General features: G+C 43.7%; 1 protein-coding gene across 10 annotated transcripts in view; it reads right to left on the bottom strand.

Moving 5' to 3' along the window:
* Positions 1-12,094, bottom strand: part of LOC132399651 (tudor and KH domain-containing protein-like) — a 35,412-nt gene that overhangs the window by 20,995 nt on the left and 2,323 nt on the right. For 6 of the 10 annotated variants that reach the window (XM_059980262.1, XM_059980266.1, XM_059980265.1 and 3 more), the window contains exons 2-6: positions 11,854-12,006; positions 9,587-9,693; positions 8,482-8,689; positions 2,207-2,349; positions 717-1,002 (exon numbers count right to left, since the gene is read on the bottom strand). In XM_059980262.1, the coding sequence (XP_059836245.1) occupies positions 717-1,002; positions 2,207-2,349; positions 8,482-8,689; positions 9,587-9,693; positions 11,854-11,974 (865 nt within the window). In that variant the 5' untranslated portion in view covers positions 11,975-12,006. Of the gene's footprint in view, positions 1-716; positions 1,003-2,206; positions 2,350-8,481; positions 8,690-9,586; positions 9,694-9,997; positions 10,124-10,152; positions 10,922-11,853; positions 12,007-12,094 lie in introns of those variants that run through there. The other 4 variants (XM_059980270.1, XM_059980268.1, XM_059980269.1 and 1 more) reach the window with 3 other exon arrangements.

Genomic DNA, 12,094 nt, shown 5'->3' on the forward strand with positions numbered 1-12,094 from the left:
GTTCTAAAAGGATAATTTTCTATTCTGGTCTTAAGACTCTCCCACTGTCACTCAGCTATCAATCCTGTAATCCAGATCATTAACATAATGTAAAAAGAAGCAGTCACAATGCTGACCCTTGTGAAACACCACCAGTCACCAAAATCCAACCAGAGAAGGCCACCTTTATTTACACACTTAGCCTCCTGCCAGTCAGCCAATCTTCTATCCATGCCAGTATCTTTCTTGTTTAGCAACCTCATGTTCAGCACATTGTGAAAAGCCTTCCGAATATCCAAATAAACAACAACCACTGACTCTCCTTTGTCTGTCCTGCCAGTTATTTCCTCAAAGAATTTCAACAGTTCTATCAGGCAAGACTTCCTCTCAAGGAAGCCATGCTGACTTTGGCCTATTTTATCATGTGCCTCTAAGTACCCAGAAACTTCATCCTTAATAATAGACTCTAATGGAGTCAGTCAGAGTAATGCAGAACAGAAACAGGCCCTTAGGCACAAATTGCCCATGCCAAACTCAGCTTCCTCTCTCCTTGTCCCAGTTGCCCACATTCAAAGCTGGAAGGGTCTTTGCTCGCACAGACGTGCAGCTTTATCAACACGAGAACCACAGTATCTTTGTAGCCTCTGTGACTGCCACCTCATCTACACTGCAACCACCCTGCTCACTCCCAACAATGACCCCTTGCTCTTGGGCAACACAAAAGCACCAGCCCTTACCTTCAAATTTAGACACCTGGCACGAGTCATTGACTGGCTGGCTTCCTACCGAGGGCTCAACTGAGATAGTGGGGCTGATCCTGCGCCCCTCCTGTCCCTCCTCGCTGATGTCTGATGCCCACACTTCACCGTCTAGAGAGGCAGGTGTCCTGGCCTGGGAGGCAGCAGACGGAACCCCCTCCAGCCGTGTGCCGACAGGCTGCTTGCGGTGCTTTCTGCTGACAGCCAAGCATGCCAGCTTCTGCTGGAAGGCCACCTCTTCCTCCATCTTTGCCAAAATCAGTGCCTGAGGGACAGGAGATGCTGAGTCAGTGATACAAGGAGGTGGGACCTCTCAGGGCATGGTTCTGGGGATACTTCCTAAAAAATCAAAACACAGCAGCCCAACAGAAACAGAGAAGAATTCTGCCTCATTCCTACATGGCAAACCAGTAGTATAGCAGTCTGCACAACAATGAGTCAGTGATTGGAGATCTGAGTTCAATTCCCACCCGTCTGTAAGGAGTTTGTATGTTCTCTCCATGACTGTGTGGTTGTTTTACCCCAGATGCTCGGGCTTCCTCCCACACTCCAAAGGCATGCCAGTTAATTAATAACCTCGGGGTGTAACTGGGTGATATGGGCTTGTTGATGCCTGTCGAATATTGAAAGGCCTGTTAAAGGGGACATGGCGAGGATGTTTCTGAGTGATTAGGTTTCCTCCCACATTGCAAAGATGCACAAGTTAGTAAATTGTTTGCATGTTATGTTGGTGCCAGAAGCATGGCGAAATAAAGCTAATTTTATTCTTAAAATCTTAAATCTGAAAGGTGTGACATTCACTAGCCTCAGCCAGTGACATTTCCAAGTGGTGTGTTTGAACCAATTTTCCCAGCAAGCTGGGGTTTCTAACATTCAATACCCTTTGCTACTTGCCCCCTTTAAAGAAGTTGTGCGCTGAAGGTGACAGAACTTTCAGAAGGAATTGGAACTGCCTTCCTTCATCATTACATTTTCCACATACGACTTGGAGTGGGTTAAAACAGTGACTCTGCCCTTGGTTATTAATTGTTACATTTAAGCAGTATTTATGCTTCAAAAAGAAACAAACAAACCTTGTCCTCTGCCACTAAAGGTGAGGAGGCTGAAACTCAGGAAGTGCAGCAGAATGGAGGTAGTCCAGCTGGAGGTGGGTACACTAGTGGTGGTGGGTACTCATTATGGCACACAACTAATATTCCCAGTATTATTTATTTACTTATTTTATTTGCACATTGGCTGTTTGTCAATCTTAGATACCGTAGTTTCTTCCCCCCAAAGATTCTGTTGTATTTCTTTACTTTCCTGTAAATGTCTCCAAGAAGATGAATCTTAAGGTAACACATGGTGATATATAGATCCTTGATAATAAATTTGATTTGACTTGAGGTGATTCACCATACTGTCCCAAATCTCAATCCAACTCATCACCATCCCATGAATGGACTGCAGCACACATGCACATAACTCACTTTGGCAGAGGCCACCTCTTGCTTTGTCCCACTGATTTTGACCAAACGGCCCAGGTCCATAAGCTGATCACCAGACTTCTTCTCACATACAACCTTTGCGCCTGTGGTCTGACGGATGGCATGGATACACTCTCCTCCGCGGCCTGTGGGAGGATCAAGACCGTCACTGTACATAGTCTTTTTTTAATTAGTTTTTTTATACATTTTACAAATTAAAAAACCCCAAATCACAATAAGGAACATTAATACAGTGCAAAATTAAGCATACAATGACAATATGATACAAAGAAAGAGAATTTTGAAAGAAAGCACCTAAATTAAAGTCAAGTAAACTTAGTATCCTCCCCAAGCCCCACAACATACAAAAAAAAACTCCAGACCAACCAAAACACAATATAGAGAATATAAATCAAGACAATCAAACTCCCAGACTGTGAATACACTTCGCAACAGAGGATAATAATGCCTACTACCAGAAAAAAAAAAGGCAGCTGAAAGCAAGGGACCGAAAAGAAAAAAACCCTAGTCAAGAGGAAGGTTATGAAAGTACTCGATAAAAGGTCCCCAGACCTTATGGAACTTTAGGTCCGAATTAAGAACTGAATAATGAATTTTTTCGAGGTCCAAGCAGGCCATAATGTCGTTAAGCCATTGAGCATAAATGGGCGGGGCAACATCTCTCCATCTAAGGAGGATCAAGCGTCTAGCCAGGAGAGAGGCAAAGAATAATATTTGGCATTTGGTCGGACTCAGACGTAAATCTGTCTCGCCCCAGAAACCGAACAAAGCAATTAAGGGGTTTGGTTCTAGGTGCTGATTCAGAATATACGATAACGTAGTGAAGACATCTTTCCAAAATTTCTCCAAGCTAGGACAGAACCAGTACATATGAATGAGAGAGGCCTCGCCCCTCTTGCATTTATCACAGAGCGGACTACTGTCAGGGTAGAATCGAGATAGTTTAGATTTAGACATATGGGCTCTATGAACAATCTTAAACTGTAAAAGGCAATGGCGAGCACAAAGAAAGGTTGAGTTAACTGATTTGAGAATCGAGTCCCAGCTCTCATCAGATAAGGAGGTATTTAGATCCTGCTCCCATGCCATTTTAATTTCATCCACAGGGGCCCGTCGTAAGGCTGCTAATTTATCTCCAATAATTGGTATTAAACCTTTACCTAGTGGATTAATGGAAAGAAATAAGTCCATAGCATTTTTCACAGGCATTTCAGGAAAGTTAGGAATTAAAGGAGCAATAAAGTGTCTAATTTGGAGATATCTAAAAAAATGAGCATTGGGCAGATTGAACTTAACAGAGAGCTGCTGAAAAGAAGCGAAGCGATTATCAATGAAAAGATCTTCAAAATGTCTAATGCCCTTCCTATACAAAACATGGAATGCTGAATCGTACGTAGTAGGTAAAAAAAGGTGATTATGTACGACAGGGCTGGAAACGGAAAAACCATGGAAACCATAGCATTTCCTAAACTCAGCCCATATACGCAAAGTGTGTCTAACAAGAGGATTAGCTATTAATCTGGACAGACTACTAGGGAATGCAGAGCCGAGAAGTGCAGAGATAGATAATTCTTTAGTGGAGCTCAACTCCACTGCCACCCAGTTAGGGCACTCGGGTTGGCCATGGAAGAAAGACCAAAAGGTAGCACAATGTATATTAGCTGCCCAATAATATAAACGAAAGTTAGGTAAAGCCATGCCACTCTCTTTTTTAGATTTTTGGAGATGGATTTTATTAATTCTAGAGTGCTTATTCTTCCACAGATATGACAAAATAATAAGAGTCAAAGGAATCAAAAAAAGACTTAGGAATAAAAATTGGGATAGACTGAAATAAGTATAAAAATTTGGGGAGAACATACATTTTAACAACATTAATACGACCTACCAAAGACATAGATAGAGGTGACCATTGTACCAGACTCTGTTTTATAGTATATGAAAGATTGGCAAAGTTTTCACGAAAGAGATCTTTAAACTTCCTTGTGACTGTAATTCCAAGATAAGTAAATTGATTATGGACTACTTTAAAAGGGAGATCACGAAATGTTAATTCTTGTGCTTCTTTATTAATTGGGAAAAGTTCACTCTTATGTAAATTAAGTTTATAGCCAGAGATCTGGCTAAACTGGTCAAGAAGTGAAAACATTGGAGGTAAGGACGTAGACGGATTTGAGAGAAAGAGTAATAAGTCATCAGCATAAAGAGAAACTTTATGCTCAACACCCTCTCTCCAAATCCCGGTCAATTCAGGACAATTTCGAAATGCTATCGCCAAAGGTTCCATAGCCAAATCAAAGAGAAAGGGACTTAAGGGGCATCCCTGACAGGTACCACGTTTGAGAATACCTGGGATTTCTGAAAATTAGTTAAAACAGAAGCAGTAGGACGCAGGTACAGCAATTTGATCCAAGAGATGAAACTTTGACCGAGGTCAAATTTTTCTAAGACTGCAAAAAGGTAGTTCCACTCTGTACGATCAAATCTGTACATAGTCTGATGTAGCCTGACAAAAGAATGATGCAGAAGAGGGACCATTTAGTTCAATTCACCCCACTTCCAGTTCTTTCCTGCCATCCTTTCCCAGGTTCCTTTTAAGTCCTTGCTGAATCTGCTCCCACTTCAGCCACAGCTCACTGCCCAAAAACCAACTCTCCTACCACCAGGAACATTGGCCTGGTGATAACGAGCTTGGTTTTAAATTCCCCCCCCCTCCACCGAGGATAATGACCCCAGCTTCACGTAGCAAGGATGCAATGTTCCTCTTCCTGGAGATTTACTTCTGAGGCAGTAGCTGTGGTTTAGTGGGGAGCTCTCCCTGACGTCCGAGAGGGAAATGGAATTGATTTGCATTGAAACACTCCCCAGTGCAGTGCCAGTATCACCGCCCAAGACAGAGCACAGTTGTTGGAGTTCCACAACATAAAACTGAGTTTCTATCTGACATCTGACCTGTCTGGTATGACACTTGGTACCTCCAGCAACCACTCATTTTAATTCCACTCCCCAATCCCATTCCAACATATTGGTCAATAGCCTCCTCCACTGCCAAATGAGACTAGTCTCAGGTTGGAACAGCAACACCTCACACTCTGTCTGAGTCACCTGCGACCTGATGGTATAAAGATAATTTTTCTAACTTAAGGAAATTTCTCCCCTCTCTTTCAGTCCCCATTTCAGTTCTCCAAGCACATCTTTCCCTCCCTACCCCTCTCAGCTTTCCGCAGGGATCATTCCCTCCGCGACTACCTCGTCCACATGTCCCTCCCCACAGAACTCCCACCTGGCACCTGGCAAGCGCAAATGCTACACCTGTCCCCACACCTCCCCCCCTTACCACCATTCCGGGCCCCAGACAGTCCTTCCATGTGAGGCAACACTTCACCTGCGAGTCTGCTGGAGTTGTCTATTGCATCCAGTGCTCCCGGTGTGGCTTCCTCTACATCGGCGAGACTCGACGCAGATTGGGGGACCGCTTCGTCGAGCACCTACGCTCTGTCCATCACAATAGACAGGACCTCCCCGTTGCCACCCACTTCAACTCTCCCTCTCATTCCGCTCTAGATATGTCCATACATGGCCTCCTCTACTGCCATGATGAGGCCAAACTCAGGTTGGAGGAGCAACACCTCATCTACCGTCTGGGTAGTCTCTAGCATGGTGGTATGAACATTGAGTTCTCCAATTTCCGGTAATTCCCTCCCCTCCCCCTCCCCCAGGTCCCTCTCTGCCTCTCTTGCCTTTCAACTTTCTGCTTCTTTATCTCTACAGTTTTCATGCTTATCCCCTCCCCCTCCCCCCTTTATCTTTCCTCTGATTGGTTTTCCACCTGGCGCCTCTAGGCCCTACCCCCTCCCCTACCTCTATTACTGGCCTTCGGCCCTCTCTTCACCCCCATTCCTGATGAAGGGTCTCGGCCTGAAACGTTGGCTACTCATTTCTCATGGATGCTGCCTGACCTGCTGAGTTCTTCCAGCGTTGTATACGTATTCTTTGATCCACAGCATCTGCAGTTGTACTTCTGTGTTTCAGTTCTCCTCTTACTCCTTCACTTCTCATCACTCACCACCTCCCTGTTTCCCCTCCTCGTTTCATTTCTTCCATGGTGTACCACCCTCTCCTATCACAATCTTTCCCCTGCAGCCCTTTAACTCTTCTACCCATCCCCTCACAGATTCTTCCTTTATCCGTCTACTACCGCCATCCACTATCCCTCTTCACCTATTACCTGCCACCTTGTATGGTTCCCCCCCCTCTCATTCTGCCTTTTAGCCCCTTACTTTCCAGTCCTGATGAAGGGTCTCTGCCCAAAATGTCAACTGTTTATTGCTCTCTTTAGATGCTGCCTGACCTGCTGAGATCCTGCAGCATTTTGTGTGTGTTGCTCTGAATTTCCAGCATCTACAGAATCACGTTTATATAGCTCACCTCTGTGCTCAAGTGCCTGCAGGGAGCTTGTATTCCAATGGCACCTTTGAAGCGCCTCACAGCTAGTGCATGCAATTAAACAGGGCTACAGGAGGCAGAGAACATACACAGCAAGATCCCACCAACTCAAAAAAAAAGCCAAGTGATAAATAGTGGATACAGCACAATTCTTTATCCAACCATGGGAAAATCCTGATGCATGTGCACCTGTCTCACAGAATATAAAGCAAGGGTGTCATGCTGAGAGGCTTTATAAGGCATTGGTCAGACTGCACTTAGGAGTATTGAGAGCAATTTTAGGTCCCTTATTTTAAAAGGATATGCTAGCATTGGAGAGACTCCATAGGAGGTTTATGAGAATGATCCTAGCTATGAAAGGATTAAATATGAGGAGTATTTGATAACTCTGGGCCTATACTCTCTGGAGTTTAAAAGAATAAGGAGGAATCTCATTGAAACCTAAAGAAAATTGAAAGGCTTAGAAGTGGAGGTGCAGAGGGCATTTCCATTGATGGGGGATTCTAGGACCAGAGGACACAGCCTCAGAATACAACAACATCCCTTTAGAACAGAAATGAGGCTGAATTTCTTTAGTCAGTGGGTGGTGAAACTGTGGAATTCATTGCCACAGACAGCTGTGGAGGCCAAGTCATTGGGTATATTTAAAGTGAAGATTGATAACTTCTTGATTAGTAAGGGCATCAAAGGCTGTGGGGAGCAGACGGGTGAATGGGATTGAGAGGGGAAATGAATTAGTCACGACTGAATGGCGGAGCAGACTCGAAGGGTCGAACAGCCAATTCTGCTCCTATGTCTAATGGCTTATCACAAATCCCATCCCATACACCAGAGCCTGTTCCCCACCCTCCTCTCCACCACTAGCACTACTCCCCACCTATTCGCCTTAGCTCCCTACTTCCCTCCCTCCCAAGTCAAACACTGAAGCACCCCAGCTGTCTCTCTCCCTTAAATGTATCTGGTTTACTGCAAAGTAAAATACAATTCTGTGTAAAATCTAAAGTGTGGAATTAACTGTATCAGAACTGAGTACAGGAGCTATGTTATGTTGAAGTTGTACAAGACACTGGTGAGGCCTAATTTAGAGTGTTGTGTACAGTTCTGGTTACCTACTTACAGGAAAGATGTAAATAAGAATTAAAAAGTACAGGGAAAATTTACAAGGATGCTGCTGGGATCTGAGGACCCGAGTTACAGGGAAAGTTAAATAGTTTAAGACTTTATTCCCCAGGACACAGAAAAATGAGGAGAGATTCGATAAGAGTTATACAAAATCAGGAGGCATATAGATAGGATAAATGCAAGCAGAATTTTTCCCCTCAGGTTGGATGAAACAAAAAAAATCATAGGTTAAGAGTGAGAGATGAAATATTTAAGGAGAACCAGAGGGGGAACTTCATCACTCAGAGAGTGGTGTGAGTGTGGAATGAGCTGCCAGCAGAATTGGTGGATGTTGGTTTGATTGCAACCTTTAGGAGGCGTTTGGTTAAGTACATGGATGGAAGAGGTTTGGAGGGTTATGGTATAAATGCAGGTCAATGGGACTAGACAAAATAATGGGTCGGCATGGACTAGATGGGTCAAAGGGCCTGTTTCTGTGTTGTAGTGCTCTATGACGTTATGTAATATCCAATAGTCCAGAACATCTGCTAACCTGACACCAAAGCTGCCAGTGTGACAGATTATCTGAATTTTACCATCTGCTCCTTCAGTGCTGGTGACAGTGGATTAACCAGGACCAGTTTGTATCCTGATTGCTTGGATCTGGCATTCTGATCAGCTTGGGTACATTAGGTACAGAAGTCAATTACCTATAATACGTCCCACTGCTCGCTGGGGAACACACAGCTCCTCGGTGATTCTCACATTTTCGGCCAGAAGCTGGTGGATGGCAACTTTGGCCTTGCACACCTGCAATGGTGACCCGATGATAGTGAGCAGACTCTCTGCAACCCCACCCTCACCATCAGTCTTCTTGCTATCCTTAATTTCAATGCGGGCACCCGTCTCCTTTAGCAGCTGGTGGAGAAGTGAAAGGTGAGAGAAAGGTTTAGCAGAATAATGAACAAACTTCTCTCTCTAGAGCTGCTCCCATCCTCCCATCCATCACACCGATCATACCACACTTACTACAGTCACATCGTATTTTCTTACCATAATGAAGGCCATTTCAACCTATGGAACATCACCAAAGACTATAATAAATTTCCCCAGATCCTCCAGATGGACAGCATTCTGGCCGGTGTCTGGAGGCAGATTTGGAAAAAGCTGAAGAGGGCTGTTGACCCAGCCAGCTTCATCAAAGGAATTAGTTTTCTCACCATTGAGGATATGTTCAAAAGGCGATGCCTCAAAAAGGCAGCTTCCATCCTTAAGGACCCCTTTCACTCAGGACATGCCCTCTTCTCATTGCTACAATCAATGAGGTGGTACAGGAGCCTGAAGACACACACTCAACATTTTAGGAATAACTTCTTTCCCTCTGCCATCAGATTTCTGAATGGTCTATGAACACTACCCCATTGTTTTTGTATTGTTTATTCTTATTGCCATAGTAATTTTTTTTATCTATAGGAATGTACTGCTGCCACAAAAACAAATTTCATGACATATGTCAGTACATTCGACCTGATTCTGAAACAAAGAGGTCACAGATCTCTGCCAGATCTACCCTGGATCCCCCATGGTGAAGCATATAGACAGATCCAGAAACTGTTGGCAGGTTTGTGACTACTGCTTTCAGACACCCAGCCAAAGCTCTGAGCAGGCTTACAACTACACAGATAAATGCAGGATATTTACTGTAGCACTGCAATCATGTAACAATAAGATAGGCCCAGTGAATGCATGGCTACTTCTCTGCTTCAATACAAAAGCTATAAATAAGAGTTGAATGAAGTGGAGATTCATTCTCACCTGTTTAATAGTGGACTCCTGCTGCCCTACTATGGCCTTCATGCTATCACCGGGAACTTTCATGTCCACGGCTATCTGATTGTCACTGACCAACACGAAGTGCTCATCTGGAGCGGAAACAATACAGCAGAGTTATGCAGGAAAGCTGCTCTGACAAAGTGGTATACAACTGAGCTGCGCACTACTCGCAATTAATTCACAACCATCAGAACACCAGCTGCAAGGTCAGTAGAAGCAAGTTCATGGGCAACAATCAAAGTTGAAGTTAAAGAAAGATTTACAGATTAGCTTTATTTTTAAAAAAGCATTTTGAAATATACAATGACATGTTTTTGTATCAATGGCAACAGTCCACGGATGTGCTGGGGGCAAACAGCAGGTGTTGCCATGCTTCTAGCCCCAACAACTTACCAACACTTTCTAATCCATAGGCATTTGGAAGTTGGGAGAAAACCCACAGTCTCAGGGAGAAAGTAGGAACTCCCTACAGAGAGCATTGGAGTTTTAACCCCGTCACTAGCCCTGTGAAGCGTTATGCTAACCACTACACTACTGTGCAAACTGACCTGGTCAAATCCTGCTGGTCGTCAATCACTGTGTCTCATACAGCTTGTAACAAAAACAGTATGGCTCAGCTCTGAGTGAACTTCAGACCCTCATCTGCATGCTTGTATCAACTGAATAAAGGCTTGTTACCATGACAACTGAATTCCACGTGGTGCTCTAACCCACATTATTGAGAGGTATTTGGAAAACTGCTGCACATTCTGGACTCTGCCACTCATTGGGAAACATCAAGAGGGGAGGGAGAAAGTTGAGAGCAGATGTATGAAGATCTGAAGTTGTTACTGGGACTGGGAGGCATGGTAAAGTAAGGTCTGGGGCTTTTATCTTTAGAGCATAGAAGGCTGAGGGAATAATCACAGAGGTTTACAAACTCGTGATGGGCAGTGATAAGATGAAAAGTCTTTTTCTCCCAGGATGGAAAAGTTTAAAACACGAGGGCAAAGCTTTAAAGTGAGAGGGGAAAGATTAAAGGAGAGCTGAGGGGCAACTTAAACCATAAAAAAGGTGGTGAGTATATAGAACGAACTTCCAAAGGAAGAGGCCAAGGCAAGTGTAATAACATATAAAAGGCACTTGGAGAACTACACAGATAGAAACTGGTAAGAGAGATAACAGGCCAATCTGGGACTAATAGGACAATCACAGTTTTGCAACCACTCAGCCAGCTCCATTACAAGCACAAACAACTTCATATACTTCTCATTGTAATTTATAGTTTCAAAGTAAAAATTATAATAGTTTCATTGTTATGTTTTGCAAAGCTCTACTGCCAAAAAAAAATTTCCAGTGATATTAAACCTAACTCTCATTCCTTACTGTCAAGGATATCTTCAAGTGGCTGTGCTTCAAAATGGCAACATCAATCACAAAGTACTCTCACCATCCATGTCCGCTTTGCACTACCATTGGGGAAGAGAAACAGGAGCCCAAGACACACACTCAATGACTTAGGAACAGTTTCTTCCCCTCCACCATCAGATTTCTGAATGGTCCATGAAGAATACCCTATTATTTGCCTATATATTTGATTTTGTAACTTAGAGCATTATTTTTATATCTTGCACCGTATTGCTGCTGCAAAACAACAAATTTCAAAGTTATTAATAATAAACTTGATTTTGAACCTGTAGGAGGCAACACATTTGCACAGACAGAACAGTAGCTGCCAAAAGGAATCAGAGTATGCACAAATAGATCGCTGGAACTTGTACTGCGGCACATCAATTACTGTTCAGGCATCAGATTTTTATAATTTATTTAAATAACTTGGACGACTGCACAAATGCCTAGTTTGCTAGGCCAGCAAATTGTGGAGAGGACCAAGGAGAATGACAACAGATTGATAGGAGAGGATATTTTGCTTAGTGGGGATATTTGGAATTGGGGCACAGTTTCAGAATTGAGTTAAGGTTCAATTTCTTCTGTCAGAATTTCACAAGTCTTTGGAACTTTTTATCCCAGGAAACTGTGGAGTTGGAGCCATTGAATATATCCAAGATGAGTCCAACAGACCCGTGAACGACAAGGGAGTTGATGGATGTGGGGAGAGTACTTCTGAGGCCACCATCACACTGAATGGCAAAGGCAGTTCAGGGATTCACATTGCTGCTCCTAACCCTTGGACCACAGTAAACTGAGAAGAAATATAATCAAGACAGAGGAACTGCTTGAACAGAGGTCCACAGAGCTGCCACTCTTACCCCGACTCTCTCTGTATCTCCTGTACAATATGTACATTGCAACAGCACCAGCTGGAAGGCCAACAGCCAATATCACCTTCTCTGCCGTCGTCAGGTTGGTCCAGGCACTATTAACTGGCATCTTTGCTCCTGGCTATGACAACCTGGAGTCTCCTGCAGGTAAACAAACCTCCATTCAGCTGATAGATGTTAACATTTGGGCATCGCAGACTGACCCACACCAACCTGGCAACTCAAACAA

This window comes from Hypanus sabinus, chromosome 9, assembly GCF_030144855.1.
Source record: "Hypanus sabinus isolate sHypSab1 chromosome 9, sHypSab1.hap1, whole genome shotgun sequence".
Lineage (NCBI taxonomy): Eukaryota > Metazoa > Chordata > Chondrichthyes > Myliobatiformes > Dasyatidae > Hypanus > Hypanus sabinus.